General features: G+C 40.2%; 1 protein-coding gene across 4 annotated transcripts in view; it reads right to left on the bottom strand.

Moving 5' to 3' along the window:
* Nucleotides 1-25,236, bottom strand: part of EML6 (EMAP like 6) — a 280,239-nt gene that overhangs the window by 35,138 nt on the left and 219,865 nt on the right. For all 4 annotated transcript variants that reach the window (XM_055121945.1, XM_004609215.2, XM_055121948.1 and 1 more), the window contains exons 25-28: nucleotides 22,489-22,577; nucleotides 18,983-19,159; nucleotides 7,628-7,829; nucleotides 7,387-7,513 (exon numbers count right to left, since the gene is read on the bottom strand). In XM_055121945.1, the coding sequence (XP_054977920.1) occupies nucleotides 7,387-7,513; nucleotides 7,628-7,829; nucleotides 18,983-19,159; nucleotides 22,489-22,577 (595 nt within the window). The remainder of the gene's footprint in view (nucleotides 1-7,386; nucleotides 7,514-7,627; nucleotides 7,830-18,982; nucleotides 19,160-22,488; nucleotides 22,578-25,236) is intronic.

Here is a 25,236-nt window from a genome sequence, read left to right as displayed (position 1 = left end):
AGAACCTCTTACAAGCTCACAAAGCAACTATTGATTAATGACAGAAGGCTTCTGTTAGACCTGTTTGACTGAAGGAAATGCCAGCAAAACAGGCCATTGATTATCACCATGGAGGATTATCTTGCTTTATCATGCTGATCATTCCACAAACTTGGTATGTGTTTTTTCTGATTACATGAAACTTTTTTTTTTAAATAGGGGAAAGGTTCTGTTCTAAAACACAGCATAAATTAGGATTAGGGAAAAAATCGAATTACCTACTGATGGTGATTAGTTTTACTTTACCCCGCTACTATTTTACATGTTATCAGGAAGCATATTCTTCGTAAATCTGCTGACAAAAAAAGTCTTATATGTGAAGAAGCATGATGACTATAAAAGATTTTTTTCAATATTTTTTGCCTCAAGTTATTTAAATACACAAACCAAACATATTTTAATTTCTAATGGGCTGATGGTATTAAAATTTAAAAATATTATTTAACATGACAAATTGGGGTATTGCTAATATTATGTAGCTCAGAACATGCTCCCCAACTGAAAGGGGAAAATAGTGTTTGTAAGGAATAAATCTGTAGACAATTTTGAGGTCTTATTTAAATATCAAGAAAAATAGGCTAAGCAAATGTCTTAATTTTCTCATTCAAGAAATATTTGTTTTATATGTACAATGAGAATCTGAGCACCTAAAGGAAACATTCTACAATCCACCAGAACTTTAAATATCTTAAGGTCATAGACCCACATATTAAGGAACCAAAGATATAGAATGGCTAATACTTAGAGGATGAAACAAAAATAAAAGGCAAACTTTCATAATATTTCTTTATAAATCTCCAACATGGAGGTTTCTTTATTTTTCTGTTTACATTTATCAATTTATGGCAACTGATTTAGGAAGGATATGAGATAATAGTAGTAGCAGAAGATAAATCTTAGGCGCTCATCTATTTAGCTACAATCATATCCATCTCTAAGGTTGCATCCCCCACCTCTACCTTGCTAAATCAGCAGTTCACAGATACCATTTACAAAAGGTCCTGAATTTGCTTCTAATCTTGATTCTCATAAGCTTCCTTGATTTCCTAAGGGACTTATGGCCTAGATTGAGAGAAGTGTATCAGAGGGGAAAAATATTAATGTAAGAGTATTCAGGCTCTTTTGTAATCCCCAGCTAGGGATAATTCTGGCACTACCACCTCAGTATCTCTGCATGCTGGATAGCTGAGATGAATAAAGAGTTAAGTTTGTGGACTAAAAACTGTTCTTGGCCCTCTTCTCTCCATTGGAGGAAGAACTGAGAGAGGGGTTCCAAGAAGGACAAAAGTCCCCAACCAAGTCTGTGGTTTCCCCACCCCCAAATCAACATGACCATGTCTTGTCTGAAAGAGTTTGACCCTTGCTGTTGTATCAAGAGAGAACTATCAGAACTCAGAATGCAGGGAGGAGGACAAGGACAAGGAAAGACCACTCTTCAGGATCCTGAGTGCCAGCAGGTCCACAATTCGGGGCCACTGAAAGATAATGGATGCTGGACTGGAGCAACTATAAGCAGGGAGGGCACCTGCCTTGTAGGCTACTGACCTGAGTTCAACATTCTACACCCCATATGGCCTGCCATGATTAATCCCTGAGCACAGAGTCAAGAGTAAGCCCTGAGCATAATTGGCTGTGGCCCCCAAAACCAAAAAAACAAAAAGATGATGGGATGTTGAATGTGGGAGGATCAGCTAAATGTGGGCGGGTCAAAGGGACCCAGGTCCCTAGGCATGAGTTCCCGTGGGGTTTGTGTGCTTGTGGGGATTAACTGAACACACCACTGATCCATCCAAATGAAAAAACAGATAAATTTTTAGCCTGTATGGCTGTTGGTCCTCTCAACTCTCCTAGGAACCCATTGTCACATATCCTGCCAGACAAGGGCAATTGCCCTCAGTGCTTGGGTATTAGATTTTTCCTTTAGGCTGTCTGAACTATCTAATGCAGATGTCCAAGTATATTTGACCCAACCACCCCCTTTTCAGAGAAGGAAACACACAGTGCCACCCTTGAAATCTGTCCTCTTTAAGCAAGTAAATAAAAAGTGCTCTCAATCGCTTCCAAGGTTCCCCTGGATCATTTCAATGCCTGCTCAGGGCAGAGAGCAACCCACTTTGGGAAACACTAATCTAAAGAAGTTAGGAAACCACAACTCGAGATTGAGAAGAATGCCCAGGGGGTAACAATCACTTAGAGACTAAAATTTCCTACAATTATAGCTGTATGTATAATGTAAATATAAACAAGATGTAAATAAGAACCAAGATTTGGGGTGGGAAGAGGGTTCAAACGGATGAAGCACATGCAGGAAACCTGGTTTAACCCCTGGCACTTAACAGCCCCTAAGCATGGTTAGGTGTGACCCCTTAGCACTGTACCCTTGGACATAAGAAGTAGTCCCTGAGAATCAATGTGTATAGCTCCCCTACCTCTAAAGAAGCAAAAACAGAACTCAGACCTTGACAACTAATTTGAAGCTAATCAGCGACTAGAAATAAACCTGTGTGTAAAGTTGTTAAGATATTTGTTCATTCAACCAATGTTACATAAGTACAGGCACAATTATCAATTTTAGAGACAAAACAGTGTATCAGATATTTTATTTCGCTGAGATGCCATTCTAGGTAGACGTGGGAGAAGGCTTTGTGGAAAACCCTAACTTTATCAAACCACAAAATCAGTGATTATTCAATTCCTTAGAGAATCCACAGGCTTCCAATGGGTAAGAGTAGGGTAATAAACAAGTGGAGCCCCCCAAACTAAAGCAAATGAGAAGCTTCTACGCAGTTAAATAATCTACTATAAAAACAAAAAACAGAAAATATTTGCACACCCTAAGTCTGACAAGGGATTGGTACCCCCCATACTCACACAATTTAAAAATAACAACAACCCCTTTCACAAAGCAACCCAATTTGAAAATGGGCAAGAGATTCTTATCTTTTGGGAAACACATCTCTCAAGAAGATACAGTGGTGGCGAATCACAGGTACATGAAAAAATAAAAATGCTCACCATCACTACTGATCGGGAATATCCAAATTAAAGCCACATGAGGTATCACCTCACACCAGTGAGAAAGGCTTAGGTCAAAAACTGGAAACAAATATTAGTGAAAATGTGGGGCAGGAACCTAATGGTGAGAATGTAAACTAGCATCATTCATGAAAAAAACAGTATGGAGATAGATAGGTGAAAAATAAAAATGTCAACACTGTATGTTCTAGTGATAATACTCTCAGGTATAATAAAAACACTTATTTCAAAATGCTTTTTGTACCTCCATGTTCAATGTGGAATTATCCATGACAGTTAAAATATGATTTAACTTTTTGTAAGGTGACGGATAAAAAAGTGTAGATGAATATATATATATATACATATGTATATGTGTATATATGTATAAAAATAAAATTTCCACTTGGGACAAAGTGGATAAACCTTAAACCTTGAGGTTCTTATGTGATGTAAGGATGTGAAAGACAATGAAGGGATGATCTTAGTCATTAGGATATTACTTATATATAAATAACTGAAGCAAATAAATCGGGAAAAATACTAAAATTAACTCTGGTACTTAGTGGAAGTTATGGTGGTTGCCAGAAACTAAGAAGGAAAGAGTAGGTGGGAGGGTTCTTTTCAGTGCCAGATGGCACAGAGACTGTGGAGCCGGTTACAGTGAATCCTGTACATATACTGAGTTTCATATCCATGTTTGTAATGTTCTTTTTAACATAAAAATTAAAACCATAAGATGGACCATGGGTCTGACTTTGGTCACATGGCAAAAATAACACACACTTAATTTTATAGGCAACTCAAATAAGTCGTTTTATAACTGAGCAAACTTTCAGGATTATTTTGGTGCTGTCGTTAATGTAATGACTTTGGGAGAACTTTTTTAATAACTGAAATCAGAATTCATAATTCCAGGATTATCTCTAGTGCTATGGTGACTATAAGTATTTGGAACCTAAAACTATCCTGGACAACTATGCTTTATTTCCCTTCTTTGTTTCCACTTTCTTTTTAAAGGGAACTTCGTTAGATTTAAAATACCTCTTAAAATAAATTTAAATTTTCACCCGGACAAAGTGGCCGTTGTGTTTTAAGATAATATGGCTAAGTTGAAGATGAGGTCCAAAAGAGGACTGAGAGGTAGAGGGTGTGGAATCGGGAACTGAAAGGTGGGAGTGGCTTGGACAGGCTGGGCGAGAGCATAACTAAAGGGAGTCAGCTGGGGAAGACCAGAAGACCAGAACCTGAGAGTCTGGTTGTGATCGAAAGCATATGTTTCTGGAACCAGAAAACAATTCCTGACTTTCCTTGATTACATGATACACATGTCAGTGGAAGAGAAGGAAGATTCTATGGTTCACCACAGTTGGAACTGACTTAACAAGGAGTCAAGGTACCCATGTGCTAAAGCAAAGCTGAAGTGGGTGACCAGGATATACTGTAAGCACCGTCTTAAAAGAACTGTAAATCTTTTAAGAGCACTGTAGTCCAATGTTCTTGTAAGAGCAACTCCCTTAGTTTTTTCTCATTGTTCAAAAGATTTGAAGTGAAGACTGTTGACTTTGACAGAACAAGAAACCAACGTGCTATAAACTGCCTAATACATCATAATACAAATCCTAAAATCTATTTTAAATCAAATTTCAGAGTCAAATTAGAAACAACCTCACATTTCAGAAATGAATCTCTTTGCCTAACAATGACTGGTGTGTACTAAATAGGCAGTTGCTTTCAAAGCACTGTTCTCAATGTGATGGATGCTGCATACATCTCATGGTTTCTAAGGTGGAAAAGGAGTTATCTTGGAAGTAAAACTGCCTGAATCACTGGTGAGGGGCAAAACGGGTCCTGGCATGGACATGGAGAGGGATCCTGAGTTCACGTCTCTTGTGGTTCCCAGTTATTTGCCTCCCACTAGCCTTTAGGTATTATATTTTGGCCCAGGTGTTTAGAAAAAGCACCCTGATATCTGCAGACTAACTTCATACATACACAGGAAGGGAACGAAGGCCAGTGACGGGAAAGCCAAGGAGAGTGTCAACCAGCAGGGTTTGAAACAGTCCCAAGGGCTGACAATCTGGAACACACATCTCTTGAAGCTGGATGACACCTGGCCTCATGTGCCAGATGTCTGAGACCACTCCCACCCTCAATATTTCTTTCTGCTTTTCTCTCATGTCCAACATGTTGGAGTCCACAGAATCCACTGGGTATCCCAGCTAAATACTCAGGGGTACTTTCTGCCTGGCTTATTGTCAGGAATCCTCCTGTTTCCACCTTTGTTCTCTCATCACTCGTTCTTGTCATTTCTCTAAATGAAATACCTACCCTGTATCTCAAAGTTAGGGAGCATTTTTCCTCTTTTGTATATAAAAAAGTCAATCCCATGTATGCAAATGTATGACAGGTTCTCAGTATGATGAGAGGAAGAAAATGAGGTAGTTTCAAACTTCTGAAGTCTGAACTTGAACATTCATAAGATCTTCTCACCTTTACCCTTCCCACCCCTTCCTACATGGAACAAGCATGAATGTTTTTCCAGACCTGCCCAAAGAGATACCAAATCCAAGAGAGGCTTTAAGAAGCCATGTTTAGGTTAGAAACTGGCTACGGTACTTGAGAATTAAGGATTTGGTTAGATTTTTACATCTTAGTGGCTGGTCTAAATCTCAGCATGATGAATGTTTGAATTGTAGAAATCAGCCAGAAACAACTTTGGAATAATAGTCAAGTTAATTCATTTCACAATGCTATGTAAGAGTTGAGAGGTTGGGTAATTTCTTCAAAAGAATATTTAATTTAGGCCAAATTTTTACAGTGAATTGTTTAGGAAAATTATTTGTGCACTTATGTACATGAGGTTCTATTATTAGATAGATCATTTTAAGCAATTTATCCTTTGTGGACATTAAAAAAACAGGTTGCAAGTAAACTATCATTTACAGTCTGACACACAAAATAAATCTCTACACTACATGTGTGTGTGTATTTGTATATGTGTGTGCATTTTCCTGGAGATATAAGCCAGGATACTGAACATGTGAGGCACAGTGCTCTACCAGTCAGTGAGCCACATTCTCTGATCCTCTGTATTTCATTTCTTTAAAACCAAAAGAGAACATCACAGTAAAATCTAACAAAGATACTAGGAAGGAATTAGAGTTTTCTCACATCAGATTCAATCTTTTTGCTTATAACACACTCATCATTTATCAAGTTTTTTAATTTAATTTTAGGACTATACATGTTGGTGCCCAGGGATTACTCCTGGCTCCATGCTCAGGGATCACCAATCATGTAGGGGACTAAATGTGGTTTCAGGGATCAAACCTGGGTTAGTGCACATAAGGCCTTAACTACTGTTCTATCTCTCAGGTTCTCTCAAGCTTTTAATGTAAAATATTAAATCAAAACTAGGAAAGTTATTTATAAATTCTCATTTGAATAAGAGGTGATAGATGAGATTTATTAAATTGTTATTATCAGGCAGAAATCCACAGCAGAACAAACAAAAACAACAAAAACACCCATAGAAAAACAATACTTGAATCTTATGAGCAGCGGGACCAGCGTACTTGTGAACACTGAACCCACATGAAAGCGATGAGCACATAAGACAACTGCTAAACCATCTATAAGAGTCTTGTTAGTTTCTTTACATGCTAGAGTTTTTATTCAATATTTATCTTTTGGGTTCAAATATGGCAAATAAGTTACTACCATTAATTTTTTTAGAAATGCTAAAGTGTTTGACAATCTATCAGTGCTTTCAACAGCACATCAGAAAGTTTTACAATAATGCCAGAAACTCCCTTTATACATAGAAGACTCAAAGAAACAGAATTTATTTTCTTAGGCCTGGCAGCTCCAACCCCATGAATGCATTTAGTCAGGGAGCAGCACAGGAAGAGACGCACTGAGGGATGCTGTGTAATGTGCCAGGACTCTGATGAAACTAAGAGAACTTTTCACAACTCACAGATATTCCTCCATGCTCCTAGAAGCCCGCCCTCTCCCCACCCTCTCTAGTCAGCACACTTTCTGTCTTCTCTTAGCACTGGTTTTGGGTCTTCCTGACATTCATGGGCAAGGGAAAGACATGTCCAAGAAAACCATCTGTCTGTTCAAGTCATAGTCCATAACCAACTTCCACAAGGTCTGACCAACCCTTTGCTAAGTAATGAGGGCTGTGAGCCATTCTCTCCAGCTGCGGCCTATGTGCAGGTAAATTAAGACTCTGGGCATAAACAAAAGCATCAAGTAACTTTGAGGAGCAAGAAGCTGTGGTTGATATCAGCATCTCAATGCCATCAAACCTAAACACCATACCTTTCTTCCACGGACACTTCCTTCAGCTGCTGGTGTGGCTTGGTGCCTTCCATTTCCCTGATGCTCACAGCATAGATCTTGGTGGTGTAATCAATGGCCTTTTCTCGAGCAACGTCACTGTCGTAACCTTAAATGACAGGGGGGTGGTGGTGATGGGGGGAGGGGGACAGGGAGCAGAATGGTTTGCAAGGACAGGACGGGGATGTGGCGTAAGGTGTTCGTGCATGGCAGTTGGGCTCACCTCCATCCTCCTCGGCATCTGTGTCTGATTCCTCGCTGTCCACCAGCTTGCTCTCCTGGGTCCCTACAAATTCTCTTGTCCAGATCATGAGGGCCGTGTCAGCACCCCCGACGGTGAGCAGCACAGAGTCATTGTGAAGCCACCTGACGTTGGTGACATGTGCACTGTGTCCCACATACTTCTTGAATCTTGCATGTTGGCCCTGCAAAGCCAGACATTAGCCATAACCCCCAAGACTTTTCATCCACCCTGCCTCTGGGTTGCCACCTCTGGTATTCTCTCTGGTGGCTTCTCCAAGCAGACAGAAATGAAACCATTGGTTCAAGCAGCTATTTCCCCACACTTCTCTAGATGGTAAGCTCTATGAGGGCAGAGACTATGTCTCGACATCCTTTCCCCCCTAAGACACTGCCTTGCTCATCAGAGATCATCTATAAAGAGTTTGTGAGGGAATGCTGGATGACAGCAACTATTCTTGGAAGCCTAAGGAAGCACAGAACACTTGTTTCAGTCAAATATCCAATGTGCTTTCTCCACAAATCACTTGACTGAACTTCTGACTATGAGTCTGGCTGACATTTGAGATCAGAAGTGTGCCTCCCGCTCCAGTCCTACCCTATGATGACTTTTGTACTACAGCCTAGGGCATAACAGAAGAACAAGGAATTGTCCTGGGTCTTCCATTGAGATTCAAAATGTACAGAGCAGTCCCTGCCAAGGTCAGTGGAAAGACTTTCTATCACTAGAAAAACTCAAATAATGATATAAAAACAAAGTAAGTTCCCTTTCAACAACCAAGCAAATAAATGGGGTTCACTGTATTAGTCATCACTGAATGTTCTCAGAGGGGTGCATCCAAGCCACTGTCACTTTATCCCCACTGAGGATAAAGGAGGAACACAAGTCTTGGTTCAAGGGAGTGCCAACAAGTGGTGGCAAGCTTCTATTTTTTTTCTGGCACCAGAAACAAGCTTCTATTTTTGGATCCTTGAGCCACAAACCAGCAAAACAGCTCCAGTGGTAGCCACTGAAAGAGGGGGAGTTTTTCTGTCCTCTCAGCAACTCCCAGGGAATACCTTACGAAACATGGGAAGCCTCGTGCACTTGCAGGTCAGGAGAGGGCTGGGTGCTCCCGATGAAACTTTCCGAAATAACTGACAAGAGGCTTCCAGAGGGCTTTGGGCTGGAATGTGGGGAAACCTAAAACTGGGACAGAGAGTTCATGACTCTGAAGTCCTCTTGTCAAGATCCCTCTTGTTTGATTCTAGCGGAAATGTCCAGTTCTCGGCAGAGTGCTGAGTCTAGAAAGATTTGGAAAACAAGCATGCGGCATTTCCCAGGATGACCTCCAGGGCCTATTTTGATAGCGAATACATAGGGCCAAAAAGAATTGGCCAGGGGAGGCCATGTGTGACCATGTGAGATCTAGAAGCAAGGAAACAGGACTGTCACTGTGGCTGTGGCCAGGAGTCCTGCTAGAATAGGAAGTCAGCTATTACATTTACTACAAATGCTAGGTGGATTCAGAAAAGAGTTCAAGAAATGTCTCTTTATACTCCCCCTTACATCAGAGGACATCGGGGTTCTAGACAGGACAGAAGAGAGACTGCAAAAGGAGAGGAAATATTCGAGGGGGACCAGAATTAGAGTGCAAAGGGAAAGAAAATGACACAGAGGAGAGAGAGCGAGAAGAATTCTGGGTCATTCACTGAGGCTGTTCAACAGAGCTGAGAGTTTTCCAGCAAAAAGTGAACAAGATTCTCAGAATCAGAGATAAGATCAGTGCTCCATGGAACAGTAGAGGGAATTCATGGTTACTTAAAGGTTCCAGGAAACAAGCAGCTTCTCTAAGAGGAAGGGCAGTTTAGTGGATCTTTATGCCAAATGGCACGTTTCTGTCACACTCATCAGAATTCGACACTACAACTCTCCTTTTCTGTTGAGTCTCTGAAGAATGGGGCATGTATGTCTGGAGAACCCTGGTTTCTGATTTTCAGTGAGAAATCCTCGAGATTTCTTGCTCCTCAAATTGCTATCTGATGGAAGCTAAGAAGGCTTCTTATAATCACAACGATTTGGTTTATCTTGGACAATTTACACAGGGCCAGGATGCAGGGGATGGCCCGGTGGCAAAGGTGCTTGTCTTACAAACATAAGGCCACCAGTTCAATCTCTGGTACAGGCACATGTCCTGAGTGTAGTTCTGGTGGTTCTACTGTTTGCGACCTTTGGTATGCCACAGAGTGTGTGGGCCGTAGCACACTGCAGCCAGGTGATTTTGAACACCACTAAAGTGCTCAATCACTGGCAAGTGCCACAACTAAAAAGTGTGGGAGCACCGAGCCGGCATGTGTGTGAGCATCATAACTGGACTGTGTGAGCCTCAGTGAACACCATAACCAGAATATGCTTCAGTCCCACAGCTAAGTATGCCATCTCTGGCAAACATGTGTGTAAGCATTGCAGCTTAAAGTGCGTGACCAGGGGCTGGAGAGATAGCACAGCGGGTAGGGCGTTTGCCTTGCACGCGGCCGACGTGGGTTCAAATCCCAGCATCCCATATGGTCCCCTGAGCACGGCCAGGGGTAATTCCTGAGTGCAGAGCCAGGAGTAACCCCTGTGTATCGCCAGGTGTGACCCAAAAAGCAAAAAAAAAAAAAAAAAGTGCGTGACCAATCATTGCCCCCAACATGAGCACTGAGGTGGAGGGAGGGAGCCTCGCCACCAGATGTGCAATCCTGGTCACTACAACCATCACTACAAGAACAAACAGGGAAGGCATGGGAGAATTTATACACAAGGTTCTTCCCATTCTCTAGAGACTTTAATATTCTAAGATAGAATCTTAAGAACCTGAGAGTAGAGTTTGCAAAAAGTAAATTACTACCTTCTGTCAGGAGTAGTCTAAGGTACACATCTTGCAATACAAAACATACAGATATAGGAGATGAAAAATGCAATCTAATACTATAGCAAATATGCAGGATGGCATACTGAAGGCTGTTAACGAGAATACGAGAATATATCCTAAAATTTCTCAGAATCATCATCGATTATCAGGGAAATGCAAATCAAGAGGACAAGGAAGTATCAAGGGCCCAAAAACTATTCTGAGAAGAGACTTGCACGTTTATGTTCATTTCAGCACTTTTCACAAGAGACAAAATTTGGAAACACTCCAGTGTCTAAGAATAGATGATCAGATAAACTATGGCAAATATACAAAATGGAATACTAGTCAGTTTTGAGGAAAAAAGAAATTCAATTTGCTGCTTCATAGACCTGGAGAGTTTCATGCTGAGTGAAGTTAGATGGAGAGGGACAGACACAGAATGAGCTCTAACATATGCAGGATACAAAGAATCAGAGTAGGGGACAATGCTCAAATGTTCAAAGGCCCAACAGAAACTGAAAACTAGTCTTCAGTTAGAAGCTTACCACAGAGAGCATGGGAGAGAAAGGACACTGTGACAATGGTAGAGGGAAGCAGACACTCTGGTGGAGGGTGTGATGCAAGAATGTTTTATGTATGAAACTGGACTAATAACAGCTTGTAAGCCAGGGTGCCTAAAAGTAAATGTAGACACACAGCAGAAACAACATCTGCACTACTATGTTCTTTGCAGCACTGTAGGAGAACATTGGGTTTGTCCTTTCAGCCTTGCCACAGAGAACTTAGTTTACCTTAAAGCAATGTCCTTTCTGTATGGACACAGGAAGACAGTTAATATTATACTTTGTAACTTGGGAGCTGATTGACTCCAATAATATTTACTCGTGGGCATCTGCTTTCTCAACTCAGTTGCCCTTAGTTCCTAGCACCCCAAAAGCAGGGTCCCGACGAGGGACAGAATGAACCCAGGGCAAGCTGTGAGCTACCCTGGCATTGAAATGGGCCAGGCTAAAGTGCCACAATACTCAACTGTAAGTTGAGAACATGTTCATAGACAAATGCTGTCATGATCCAAAAGTGACGGCGAGACTAGGGCCCTGCTGGGGTTAGGAAGACTAACATGGCCTGAGGACTGTGGTCTGGAATATATAGCGAATGTCCTCAGGAAGAACCAAACTTTAATTCTGATATATCTCTTACTAATATATCTCAATGACATTGCTATAAATAAGAGAAGTAAATTTACTGTAACTATTCAAGTGGATTACTAGCTGAATAGTTAGTAAGGGAAGGAAGATAGTTAGTAATAGGAAGGAAGAAAGTGACACACCCTTATTTGGATCCCACCCTTCAGCAGATCTCCTAGTAATCTGGAGTAATCTCCTTAGATGAGATTTTGTTAATTTCCTGGAGAAATGGTCTTACCCTACTTTGTTGATTTGTTAACATTCAACCCACTTTTGTGTCACTGCCCTATGTGACTGCTATATAAACTAAGACTATAAGAGAAGTAGAGAGAGAGGCAAGACCAAAGCAGAAGAGAAGACACAGAGGAGAGAAGACACAGAGTGGAGGATAAGACAAAGGAGCAGAGATAAGACAGAAGCAAGGAGAAGAAACAGAAGCTGAGAGAAAACACAGAGATAAGACAGAAGACACAGGACAAGACACAGAAGCAAGAGGGAAGACACAGAAGCAGAGAGAAGACACAGAAACAGAGACAGAGAGATGTTAGAAGAGACCAGAGACTACTGAGACAGAGATAGAGAGACAGAGAGAAGAGAGCACAGTGGCATACACAGAAGCAGAGCACAAGGAGGAGCCATCCCGATTTGATCCATACACAGCAGCTCGAGAGCACCAAATACGAGTGGTGCAAGAGAGAGAGAGCCTGTGAACAACACAACACAACACACATCACATCATCACCCCCTTCCATGTGCACACGTTTGTATTATTTACACAGCACTATTCACCATAGCCAGAATCTGGAAACAACCTGAGTGTCCAAAAACAAACGACTGGATAAAGAAACTATGGCACATCTACACAATGGAATACTGTGCAGATGTCAGGAAAAATGAAGTCATAAAATTTGCCTATAAATGGATGGACATGGTGAGTGAAATTACGCTGAGTGAAATGAGTCAGAAGGAGAGGGACAGATACAGAATGACTGCATTCATTTGTGGTGTATAAAAAATATATAGCAGAAGACTAATACCCATGGCCAGGGAAAACAGGAGTAAAGAGGACCAGTCAATGGTTGGAAGTAACCACAAGTGTGTGTGGGGCTGAGGGTAGATAAGATAGAGAAGAGATCAGTATGACATAATAGCTGGGAATGGTCATGCTGGACAAGATCTGAGGGTTGAAAGTAGATAAAGGAATATTCTTGATAAGTTTTCAGTGTAATTATTGGAAACTACAATGCAGGCAGGGGGTGGGGGGCGGGGGTGTTGGGAGGAAACCTGGGGACACTGGTGCTGGGAAATGTACACTGGTGGACGGATAGGTGTTGGAATACTCTACGACTTAAATTCAATCAAGAACTGCTTCGAAAAAAATAAAAATAGCCCCATTTTTTTGATAGGGTTGGATGTTTTCTTCTTGCAGATTCCAACCAGTGCCTTGTATATCCTTGATATCAATCCCTTATCAGATGGGTATTGGGTGAATATTCTTTCCCATTAAATGAACAGAAACTTTCTCAAGGAAGAAATACGAATGGCTAAAAGGCACATGAAAAAAAATGCTCTTCATCACTAATCATCAGAAAGGTGCAGATCAAAACAACCATGAGATACCACATCACACCACAGAGACTGGCACACATCCAAAAGAACAGAAGCAACCTCTGTTGGTGTGGATGTGGGGAGAAAGGGACTCTCCTACACTGCTGGTGGGAATGCTGAATAGTTCAGCCCTTTTGGAAAACAGTATGGAAGCTTCTCAAAAAACTAGAAATTGAGCTCCCATTTGACCCAGCTATACCACTTCTGGGAATATATCCTGGAGAGGCAAAAGAGTATAGTAGAAATGACATCTGTACTTGTATGTTCATTGCTGCACTGTTTACAATAGTCAAAATCCGGAAAAAACCTGAGTGCCCAAGAACAGATGACTGGTTAAAGAAACTTTGGTACACCTACACAATGGAATACTATGCAGCTGTTAGAAAAGATGAAATCATGACCTTTACATATAAATGGATCAACATGGAAAGTATCATGCTAAGTGAAATGAGTCAAAAAGAGAGAGACAGACATAGAACGATTGCACTCACCTGTAAAATATAAAGTAACAGAATGGGAGACTAGCACCCAAAAATAGTAGAGATAAGTACTAGGAGGTTGGCTCCACAGCTTGGAAGCTGGCCTCACATGCTGGAGGAAAAGACAGCTCAAATACAGAAGGGAACAATAGGTAAAGTGTGGTTCGAGGACCTGCTGGTAGATGGGAGATGCAGGCTGAAAGTATACTATGGATCAAACACCCACAAATATTTGTCCCAAATTTTCATAGCAGCTTTATTATAACCAAGTGATGGAAAAGCATGTGTCTGTGCAGAGTTGAATGGGTGAGCAAACTCTACTGCATCTACACAATAGAATTCCAGTTGGTAATAGAAAGGAACAGGTTATCATTGCATAACAACAATACAGACAAATCTCAGAAACACATTTGAATGAAGGAAGTCAGACTTAAGACAGTACTTATTTAATTATTCCATTTACACAAAATACTGGAACAGGTAAAAGTAATGTTTGGTGAAAGATAATGGAATAAGTTTTTCACCTGAAGGTAGAGAGGGTGTGGAAACTTTTTAGAAACTTTTTAGGGATATGATAACATTCTATATCTTGATAAGCGTTTGGATTCTATAAGTGTGTGTTTGTGAATGTTCACCAAAATGAGCCTTAAATTTAGTGCATTTCAAGTGTAGTATAAAACATGTACAGATGCTAACTTCTAGGTAACAAGATGCATGTTAAAAAAAATTTAGGGGTTTCAAAAAACAAAAGCAACCGGTGTTGGCGTGGATGTGGGGATAAAGGGACTCTCTTTCACTGCTGGTGGGAATGCCGACTGGTTCAGCCCTTTTGGAAAACAATATGGACGATTCTCAAAAAGTTAGAAATTGAGCTCCCATTTGACCCAGCAATACTACTCCTGGGAATATTTCCCGGAGAGGCAAAAAGGTATAGTAGAGATGAAATCTACATTTCCATGTTCATTGCCGCTCTGTTTACAATAGCCACAATATGGAAAAAACCAGAGTGCCCGGAAACAGATGATTGGCTAAAGAAACTCTGGTATATTTACACAATGGAATACTATGTAGCTGTCAGAAAACATGAAGTCATGAAATTTGCATATAAGTGGATCAACATGGAAAGTATCATGCTGAGTGAAATGAGTCAGAAAGAAAGAGAAAGATATAGCAAGATCGCACTCATATGTGGAATATAAAGTAGCTGAGAGGTACAAGCTTACAATGTTGCGATTCCTGGCAGACATTTCTCTGGACTTAGTTACTAAAATACTAAAATACAGAAATTCAAAACTATGCTGCTGCTAGTGCGGCCTCCTGACCTCATATCTCTTCATTCTCAGCAATGGAAAACAAATTGCCAAATGCTTTCTTTTCAGCAGATCGACTTTAGGGGGGAGAAACTCCAAATCAATAATAGTGAATTTTTTGTTGAAATATTGAATGTAATCAAAGTAAAGTGAAAGTAAAGTGAAATTTACCATTTACACATTCGGGGTGGGGGGCTGCGGAGGTGGGGGGAAGGGGGAGGTATATCGTGATTCTTGGTGGTGGAATATGTGCACTGGTGAAGGGATGGGTGTTTGAGCATTGTAACGAGACTTAAACCTGAAAGCTTTGTAACTTTCCACATGGTGAATCAATAAAAGAATTAAAAAAAAAAAAGAAAATTCAAGATCTGACTCTCTGAGAGAGTGTCTGTGTTCATTTCTGAGAAGACAGCCAAAGACAACTTACTATCTACCTGAGTCACTTCATGTGAAGTGACAGCATGATCAAAAGCTATATGAAAACAAAATAAGCAGCAAAATGTCAACCTCCATCTCATAGCTGTACTTTAGCACCCCTGAGAGTCTGGAGCACACTGAAGAGGTGGTTGTGGAGAGAAATGCCTTCTTGCAGTAAGCGATGGTTGTCAGAGAACACTGCTGCAGGTTCCGACTCAGACCAGACGCCCTTCCAAAACAGGCAAGTTAGTAAGCTGGGATCTTAGCAAAGGGTGCTGTGATTCCCATGGGTTCTAAGTAGATCACGCTTAAAAAAAAATTTAGGGGTTGGGGCCAGAGCGATAGTACAGCAGGTAGGGCATTTGCCTTGCATGCAGCTGACTGGAGTTCAGTCCCCGGCATCCAATATGGTCCCCTAATTACTCCACTAGGGGACCATATTTGATTACTCCACTGCCAGGAGTAATTTCTGAGTTCTAAGCCAAGAGAAACCCCTCAGCATTGCCTGGTGTGACCCCAAAAGAAAAAAAATTAGGGGCAAATACACCCCTTTTTTTTCCTTTTTGGGTAACACCTGGTGATGCACTGGGGTTACTCCTGGCTCTGCACTCAGGAATCACCCCTGGCAGTGCTCAGGGGATCATATGGGATGCTGGGAATCGAACCCGGGTCGGCCACATGCAAGGCAAATGCCCTACCCACTGTGCTATTGCTCCAGCCCCCCAGGGGCAAATACTCTTGTATCTTTGATTTTCTTTGGATTATTGGGGCTAGATGATGGGTTTCTAATAGTTCACTGTTAATATTTTCTAGTCTTTGATGGCAATACGATGGTAATAGGAAAGGAAACATATTTGCTCATTTCCTCTACCAAAGAGATTTCTCTTCAAAACAGAGAGAAAAACAGGGCTTATTTCCTTGAATGTAGCCACAAAAGTGTCAGTAATAGCTGAGGGCTGACATCACACATGGAAGGTTCCTATTCCAGCAGGGAAAACAGGCAGACTCTGGCAAATATTGATTTATGAGTTAATGCAATCCATGGAAAATTCTAGGGTGAATTATTATACAGAAGGTCAATAAGCACTTGGAAAAGGAAATAATGATTACAAGGCTAGAACAAGGATTCACTGTGAATTTGCAATTTTTTAATTTTATTAGTAGTTTTATTAGAAAGAGAGATTAGGGATTCCAGAGACATGGTTACTCTTGCTTTTATAAAAATGTTTCCAAGTCTTGAATAAAGTGTTGGACTGAGGGCAGAAGTATGAGCTACATGAAGGTAATTGCACAGATTTCAAGACCTGCTGCTAGTTAAGGAACAGTGACTACAGGCCTGCATTAATCAACAGAATTCCAAATGGAATAAGGGCTCCTTGTGGTGGTATTTGGTTGCTCTAATCTAATCTTGTTTTCCTTTCCATGGTGTTAGAAAGAAAAATACTTTGAAAAATTATTAAAAGATGCTGAAGGTTAGGAAAAGAAAATTCAATTAAAATATAAATCTTATGTGGCACAAACATAAAATTCTGTACTCATAATTTAGATTAATGGCATACATACAGGATGGGGACAACCTGAACATTCTGGAGAATAACATTTATGATTTACTTCCTTAGTTCAGCAAAAGTTTGATGCCATTTTTATGATTTGAAACAAATGTAAAAGCAAACCAAGAAGGTAAGAGTCCCTTTCTCCTTCACTGCTGGTGGGAATGTCAACTGGTTCAGCCCTTTTGGGAAACAGTATAGACGATTCTCAAATAATTAGAAATTGAGCTCCCATTTGACCCAGCTATACCACTTCTGGGAATATATCCTGGAGAGGCAAAAGAGTATAGTAGAAATGACATCTGCACTTGTATGTTCATTGCTGCACTGCTTACAATAGCCAAAATCTGGAAAAAACCTGAGTGCCCGAGAACAGATGACTGGTTAAAGAAACCTTGGTACACCTACACAATGAAATACGATGCAACTATTAGAAAAGATGAAGTAATGAAATTTGCATATAAATGGATCAACGTGGAAAGTATCATGTTAAGTGAAGTGCATGAGAAAGAGAGGGAAAGACATAGAAAGATTGCACTCATCTGTGGTATATAAAGTAACAGAATGGGAGACTAACACCCAAGAATAGTAGAGATAAGTACCAGGAGGTTTACTCCACGTTTTCGAAGCTAGCCTCAAGTGCTGGGGGAAAATGCAGCTCAGATAGAGAAGAGAACACCAACTAAAGGGTATTTGAAGGACCAGCTTGGATTGGGAGATGTAAACTGAATGTAGACTAGAGATCAAACACAATGGTCACTCAATGCCTCTAGTGCAAACTACAACACCCAAAAGTAAAGAGAGAACAAAAGGGAATGCCCTGTCACAGAGGCAGGGTAGGGTGGGCAGGGGGAGGAGTGGGGGTGCTGGGAGGGATACTGGGATCATTGGTGGTGGAGAATGGGCACTGGTGGAGGGATGGGTACTCGATCATTGTATGACTGAAACGCAAGCACAAAAGTTTGTAAATCTGTAACTGTACCCCACGGTGATTCACAAAATTAAAAAAAAATTTAACAAAGTGAAGGAAAGAGTCCCTGAGTTGGTCAGATTCCACCTGAAGCAATAAATTCAGTTTTAAATCAGACCACCTTAAGTGGAATTGAAAAAATGATGTGATTGGATAGAGCAAGCAGCTAGAAATCATGTCTAAGGGGGATGAGAAAAAGGATCAGACAAATTTTGTTGGAGAAAATGAAACTTTAAGCACCAGAGCTTAAGTACAGGTAGGTGTTTGCATTGCATATGGCCAACTGGGTTTGATCCCCAGCATCCTGTATAACCTGGCAAGCACTTCCAGGAGTAATTCCTGAGTGCAGAGATAGAAGTAAGCCCTGATCATTGCTGGCATGACCTAAAAACAAAATGAAAAAGAAACAAGACTCAAAATCTGATCTTCCTATACAAAAAGGCTTTAAAAAAATTTAAAAGATAAACTAGAGTTATTTAATAGCAAATTAGAAGGATAGCTAAGAGAAGCCTTAGCTTAATACAGAGCAAAACATTTTAACAAGTAGAGATACTTAAAATTAAATGGAACACCTTGTGAGGCAGCACTTTCTCATTTCTAGAAGTCTGCTAGTACCAGTTACAAAGGCACTTAGGACATCTTTGTAAAGAAAATTCTTCGCAGTCTATGAGATAGTGAATTTGATGACCACAGAAGGCCTATCAAGGAGAAATTTTACGTGATGACAATGGATAATGGTTCAAATTATTAAACATCAAGTCATGCAGGTTTTGATATAACATATGCAACCAAACTAAAAATAACACCACTGACTGCTCATGTATTCAACGTTTTGAAAACTCTCAGTATTAAAAAATTTAAAAGATGAAAAATATGCCACAGATACAAGAAATAAGCATTGGGTCTGTATGTAAGAATATATAATAAGCATGCAATATTACCTTGACAGGGTATGAAAAGAGCTTAACAAAACCAAAATCATCTCCGGTGGCTAAGAGGGAACAGTCCTTGGTGAGACAGGCAGAATTTACATCTGTCACATCACTATGAGCGGGCCAGATTCCCTCACAGGTGGGTCCCAGGACACAGGTCCATGTGTCCCACTCTATCTTCTCGATCTTAAAAAGAGGAATTTAAAATTAATATGCTTTCGCATCACCTAGAGATCTTTGTTTTATTTGGAAAAAAAATTGGAAACTGCACATGATCGCTGAAACATTAGGCATCTGTGTTGTGTTCTGAGGTACAACAAACTCTAAGCTGCAATTAAAGCTTATGTTCTAAAAAAAGAAAAAAAAACCCTAACACTTTTGCCAAATACCATATACTTTTTGTAATATAACATTGATTTGTCCTTTCTCCCTGGTTGCAGAGAGCTTAGGTTTATTGGGTTACACCATTCAGTGTTCCAGAGGCACTCCCATTCCTCTGTGTTTATCTTAAATTTCTCTGTGCACTTTCTCAACGGGTTAATCACCTATTTCCCCTAAGCAGTACCTGTGACTAGTCAAGTCAAATTCCCCGAAAATCTCTGCATTTGTATTTATAAGTGAAATATTGCTTTTCTCTTCCCCTTATGTCCATTGCATAGTTTACTTCAGAGCAATGTCCTTTTTGAATAGACATAGGAAGACAGTTAAAGCTATGTTTTGTAACTTGGGAGTTAATTGACTCTGAAAAATATTCTCTCTTGGGCATCTTAAGTCTCAGTTGCTCTTAGTTCCTAGCACCCCAAAGCAGGGTCCCGATGAAGGGACTGGATGGACCCAGGACAAGTTGTGAGCTACCATGGAATTGAAACGGGACAGACCAAGCACCACAGACCAAGTTAAGTATTGGTTAACTATAAGTTAAGAGCATGGTCATGGACACAGTCTGTCATGATCCAAAGAGAAACAACTCGGGGCCGGAGTGATAGCACAGCAGGTAGGGTGTTTGCCTTGCATGCGGCAGACCTGGGTTTGATTCCGAGCATCCCATATGGTACCCGCGCATCGCCAGGGGTAATTCCTTAGTGCATGAGCCAGGAGTAACCCTTGTGCATCGCCAAGTGTGACCTAAAAAGCAGGAAAAAAACCCAGAGAAACAACTGGACAAGGACCCTGCTTAGGGTTAGGAAGGGCTCATCTGGCCTGAGCACTGTAGTCTAGGATCTATAGCGAAATATCCCCAGAAGAGGCACCCTATAAGCTTAATATATCTCTTACTGTGTCCATTCAAAATGACTAATATTATTAAGAAGCAGAATTAAGACGAATGTTTAAATGGTTGTTGGACTACGGAAAGGAGAAAAAGTGTACCCCTGGATGAAATTCCGCCCTTGAGCAGTTCTCCTAACAGGGGATCTTTGTCTTAGAAGAGATCCCCCCACCCCAAGGGCTTTACATATGTTGATTGTGCTATCAGACCTAGGTGTAGTTGCTCCCCCAACTTTGGGGAAATTGGGCTCTAGACTAAGGCTGCAAGATGGAGTGCAGAGAGATGAGCATGAAGGACAGGAGGAATACGGGAGTTAAAGACACTGGGTGGAGGCAGGAGGAGATGAGATTAGAATAAACTGCAACTGATCACCAACCAGCCTGGCAGCCCTGTTCCCTCCTTCATGCGTCTGCTGGGGCAGTGGTGACGAGTAGGCAGCCCAGCGTAGGGAAGCGGCTCATGGTCATCAAACACACGTGGCAGGAGAGAGTGAGAGACCATGCGGCAGTCTGCACACTCATGTGTGATTACACACTTTTGATAAATAAACACTTTGGAATTGTGGTAATCTGACAAGAATATGGCTTCTTTTTTAAAAAAACCTGGGGTCTTTATTATTATATAAACTATAGCCTAAATCAGGGTTTCTCATCTAGCACTGCTGGTATTGAGGACAGGGTCATTCTTTGCCCCTTGTCTCAGGAAGAAATGCCTACGTTTTTGTTAGAGAAAAATTTAAATGATTTCTCTCCCTTGCTCTCTATCTGTTAAAAAAGACCTTAAAAATTTTTTTTTCAAAATCCTTCATCGTCAGTGGAATGGCCTAGCAATATTGGTGGTTAATGGTGATAAAAGCAGTGAGTTTTCCCATTGGTAGAGACAGTATTAGGGAAGTCAGGCAGAGGAAGCTCAGCTGGAAGGATTTCTCAACCAAGAGCACTAGAGATCCTTCATTAAAATGGAAAAAAAAAGTGGTGAAATCCCTCCACCATTGTCTCTCGTCCCAGCATTTTCAACAAGTTTACTCTCTCCTTCTGGGTTTTTCTGAATGTTTATTCTTAATGTTCATCTTATTTTTTTATTTTAAATACAATTTCTATGGCTTCTAACAAATTAAGATATTGCTTCCCTTGCAGACACTATGTCCAGATCTGCTCTTCTGTTGAGATGAAGACAGATGCATGTCTTTTTCCACACATGAACTCTTTAGAATCAGAGTCTGAATAAAGTCTTTTGGTTCCCTCTAGTATGTGTTCAAATTGTTCACCTAAGATGATCTCGCTCTCTCTCATTTGGTTAAACTGGTTTAGTTCAATCAGGTAATTATTTCGGACATCAGGTAATCTGCTGGTAGCACTATACAGCTGGATTTCAGGAAACAAACACAAAATTCAAAAATTTAACCAATGGGCTGGAGCAATACAGCAGGTAGGGTGCCTGCTTCACACACTAGGGCTCAATCCCTAGTATCCCATATGGTCCCAGGAGCATTGCCAGGAGTAATTTGAGTACAGAGCCAGGAGTAGCTCCTGAGCACTACTGTGTGTGACCCATGAGAGCAAAAAAAATTTATCCAAGGTGGCTGGAAAGATAGTAGAGTGGGTAGTAGAGTGGGTAGCTCTGCACATATCTGGATTGGGTTCAATTTCTGGAACCTCATGTTGACCTCTGAACCCTCTAGGGGTGACCCTTGAACACAGAGCCAGGAGTAAGCTGGACATGACTCCCAAAAAACAAACCAAAAAAAAATCCAGGCTTTGATTTTAATAATAAAAATTTGACAAATGTGATCTATAACATGAGAAAAACATGGAAAAACAGTTGGATACATTAGATTAGTCAGACCTTGTTCAGTTCTTGTTTATGTATTTTATTGTTGCAGACGATACTATTGCCATTACAAAGAGCAAATACTGAAAAAAAGTACAGTTCAAAATGTATGTTCATAAAGGCTTTGGGTAAAACATGTCGAGTGGAAAAGTAGAAATGTACAGAGAAAAATTGTTAGCTTATTGGCTGTCATTGGCAGGGAAAGTTCAGCAGAATGCCAGCTGCACATTGCTCCCTCAGTGCTGTAATAAAGCCATATGTCCTAAATGGTGGGAAAACAGGGTAGCAGTCAGACTAAAGAAATGACTGAGCTTAAGGATGCATTAGATATAATGCATATTAGTAATAAGAATTGAGAGGTCTTCTTTTTAAATGTACATATTAAATCTTAATGAAATGCTCTGTAAATAATGATTACCTCCGAAGGTCTTATTATATGCCGTTTGCCTCTTGGAGCTTCAAAGAAGAGTTGTTCTTTGGCACCCGAATTAACTTGCAGTAACTTTCCTGTTATGATAAAATGAAGAAGAGTCAATTAAACTCTACATTGATCCTTTTTATTATAAAAGAACAAGAATGGCTGCAACTATTTTGATTCATTTTAATCGGTCTCATAAGTAAATGTTGATATTCAAGTGCATGAAAAAAGGCAATTACCTGCAATGGCATAAGCCACAAAGTGATATTTTTAAAAATATATAGACTGCATAAAACCTGACCCTGCTCATTTAAAAAAAAATAGAAGACAAACTACTTATGGTCTATTCTCACACTGAAAGTGGCTACATACAGTTTCAAAAGTCTGACAAAAATCAATTTTTGCTTTTTTTACCTGGTGCCTACTAGAACAGGGCTCTAGTAAAAGCAAACTGCTTTTATAAGAATTACGGCATCAGAAGTGAAAACCTCATGGCATGGTTTTGCATTCATTCAGATCTAAAATCTAAATTTTCTCTTTAATGTTTAGAAACAGAACTATTATAAACTCACAAAACAAAGTATAAATGCTCATTCTCCCTCCTCCCACTCTCTTCTTACTCAAATATTGATAAAGAAATTTTGACTGTTGTCTTGACTGTTGTAGCTTTATTGTATAATTTGAAATTGGAAAAAGAAAATCCTTCCAATTTTCTCTTTTATCCCTAATATTGCTTTGGCTATTCAGGAGGTTTTATTATTCCATATACATTTTAACAGCATTTAGTCTATGTCTTTTTAAAATGTTGGCAGGGGCCAGAGAGTACAGTGGATATGGACCCAAAACAAAAATAAAACAAAATAAAGATGTATTTTTTATAAGGCTGCACTGGATCTGTATAGTGTTTTGAGTAGGATAGCTATTTCAACAATATTAATCCCTGAACCAGAAATGAGTTTCCATTGAGTCATCTTCAATTTCTTCTATTAACAATTAAGCATTTTCTTTATATAAATATTTCACTTCTTTTGTTAGGTTGATTTCCAGTTGCTAAATTTTTTGAAGTGTAATTGAGAAAGGGATTTGCTCGAGCGGGCACCAGTGAGGTCTCCATTGTGAGACTTGTTGTTACTGTTTTTGGCATATCAAATATGCCATGGGTAGCTTGCCAAGCTCTGCCATGTGGGTGAGATACTCTTGATAGCTTGCCGGGCTCTCCGAGAGGGGCGGAGGAATAGAACCCTGGTCAGCCGCATGCAAGGTGAATGCCCTACCAGCTGCACTATCGCTCCAGCCCGAGAAAGGGATAGTATTTTTTTTAATTTCTCTCTCTTCTATTTAATTACTTATATATAGGAATGTAATAGATTTCTGTGTGTTGATTTTGTAGCCTGACACATTGCTGTACCAGTTTACTATGGTAGATTTTCTGTAACGACTTTAGCATTTTCTAAGTATTGTGTTTTCTGCAAACAGATGTATTTTAATTTTTATTTTGAGATGTATTAATTATTTACTATCATCCCTGAATCCATAAATCACATTAAAAAACCCACAGGCAAAATGCTCATAACATTCAGTCTGAGACATCTTCAACAATTCAATGTCTTCAATGAAATCTTCAATGTCACTGTAAGCAAATGGAAACAAAGACAAACAAATGGGATTGCATCAAATTAATTAAGACACTATTATACCACAAAAGAAACCATGACTAGAGTGAAAAGACAGTCTACAGACTCAGAGAAAATATTTGGCCATCACTCATCTGACAAAGGGTTAAAATCCAAGATATATAAAGCACTTGTAAAACTTAACAAGTAAAAAAGAAAAACACCATCCAAAAATGGTGAGAGAATGTGACAAATTTCCTCAAGGAAGACGTATAGATAGACAATAGACCACTACCACTATCATCCCATTATTCATCGATTTATCAAGCGGGCACTAGTAATTTCTTCATTCTTCCCTGTCGCATGCCAGTGTAGCCCAACAGTGTCTGCTCACTCCAAATAAGAAAAAAAATGCTCTCCACCATTGGTCATCAGGAAAATGCAAATCCAAACAATGAGATATCACCTACAGCAGTGAGATTGGAACACATCAAAAAGCAAAAGCAACCACTATTATTGGGGATGGGGGGAAAAGAGACCCTCTTTCACTGCTAGTGGGAATGTCATCTAGTTTAATCCTCTTGCAAAATAATGTGGACCCTTCTTAATAAAACTATAAATTGAGATTCCATATGACCCAGAAAGTCCAACTCTTGGCACCTACCCAAAGGTCAAAACACCATTTCAAAACTGCATTTGTGTACTATGTTCATTGCAGCACTATTCACAATAGTCCAAATCTGAAACAACCCAAGAGTCCAAGAACAGATGACTAGATGAAGAAACTATGGTACATATACACAATTGAACTACTTGGCTAGATACGAGAAGGTGAAATCATTTAATCTGCCAGTACAGGCTGAAACTGGAGAGGAATCAGGTTCAGTGAAGTCAGTCAGAAGGAGAGGGACAGGTTACAAAATTATTTCTCTCATATGTGGATATAAAGAAACATAATAAGGGAATATCATTTGGTCCAAGGAAAAAGAATCTATGAATCTACGTACTCACAGATAGCACTGAACTTATCCTGGTAAGGAGTCGAGGTTGGAGAGTGAGGGCGGGACCCTGAGACCATGGTAGAGGGAGGGCATACTCGTGGAGCGTGTGGTGTTAGAATGCTCTATGCATGAAA

This window comes from Sorex araneus, chromosome X (assembly GCF_027595985.1).
Source record: "Sorex araneus isolate mSorAra2 chromosome X, mSorAra2.pri, whole genome shotgun sequence".
In the NCBI taxonomy this organism is placed as follows: Eukaryota; Metazoa; Chordata; class Mammalia; order Eulipotyphla; family Soricidae; genus Sorex; species Sorex araneus.
Note: the sequence above shows the minus strand (reverse complement) of the source record. Positions and strands in the feature narration are given on the sequence as shown.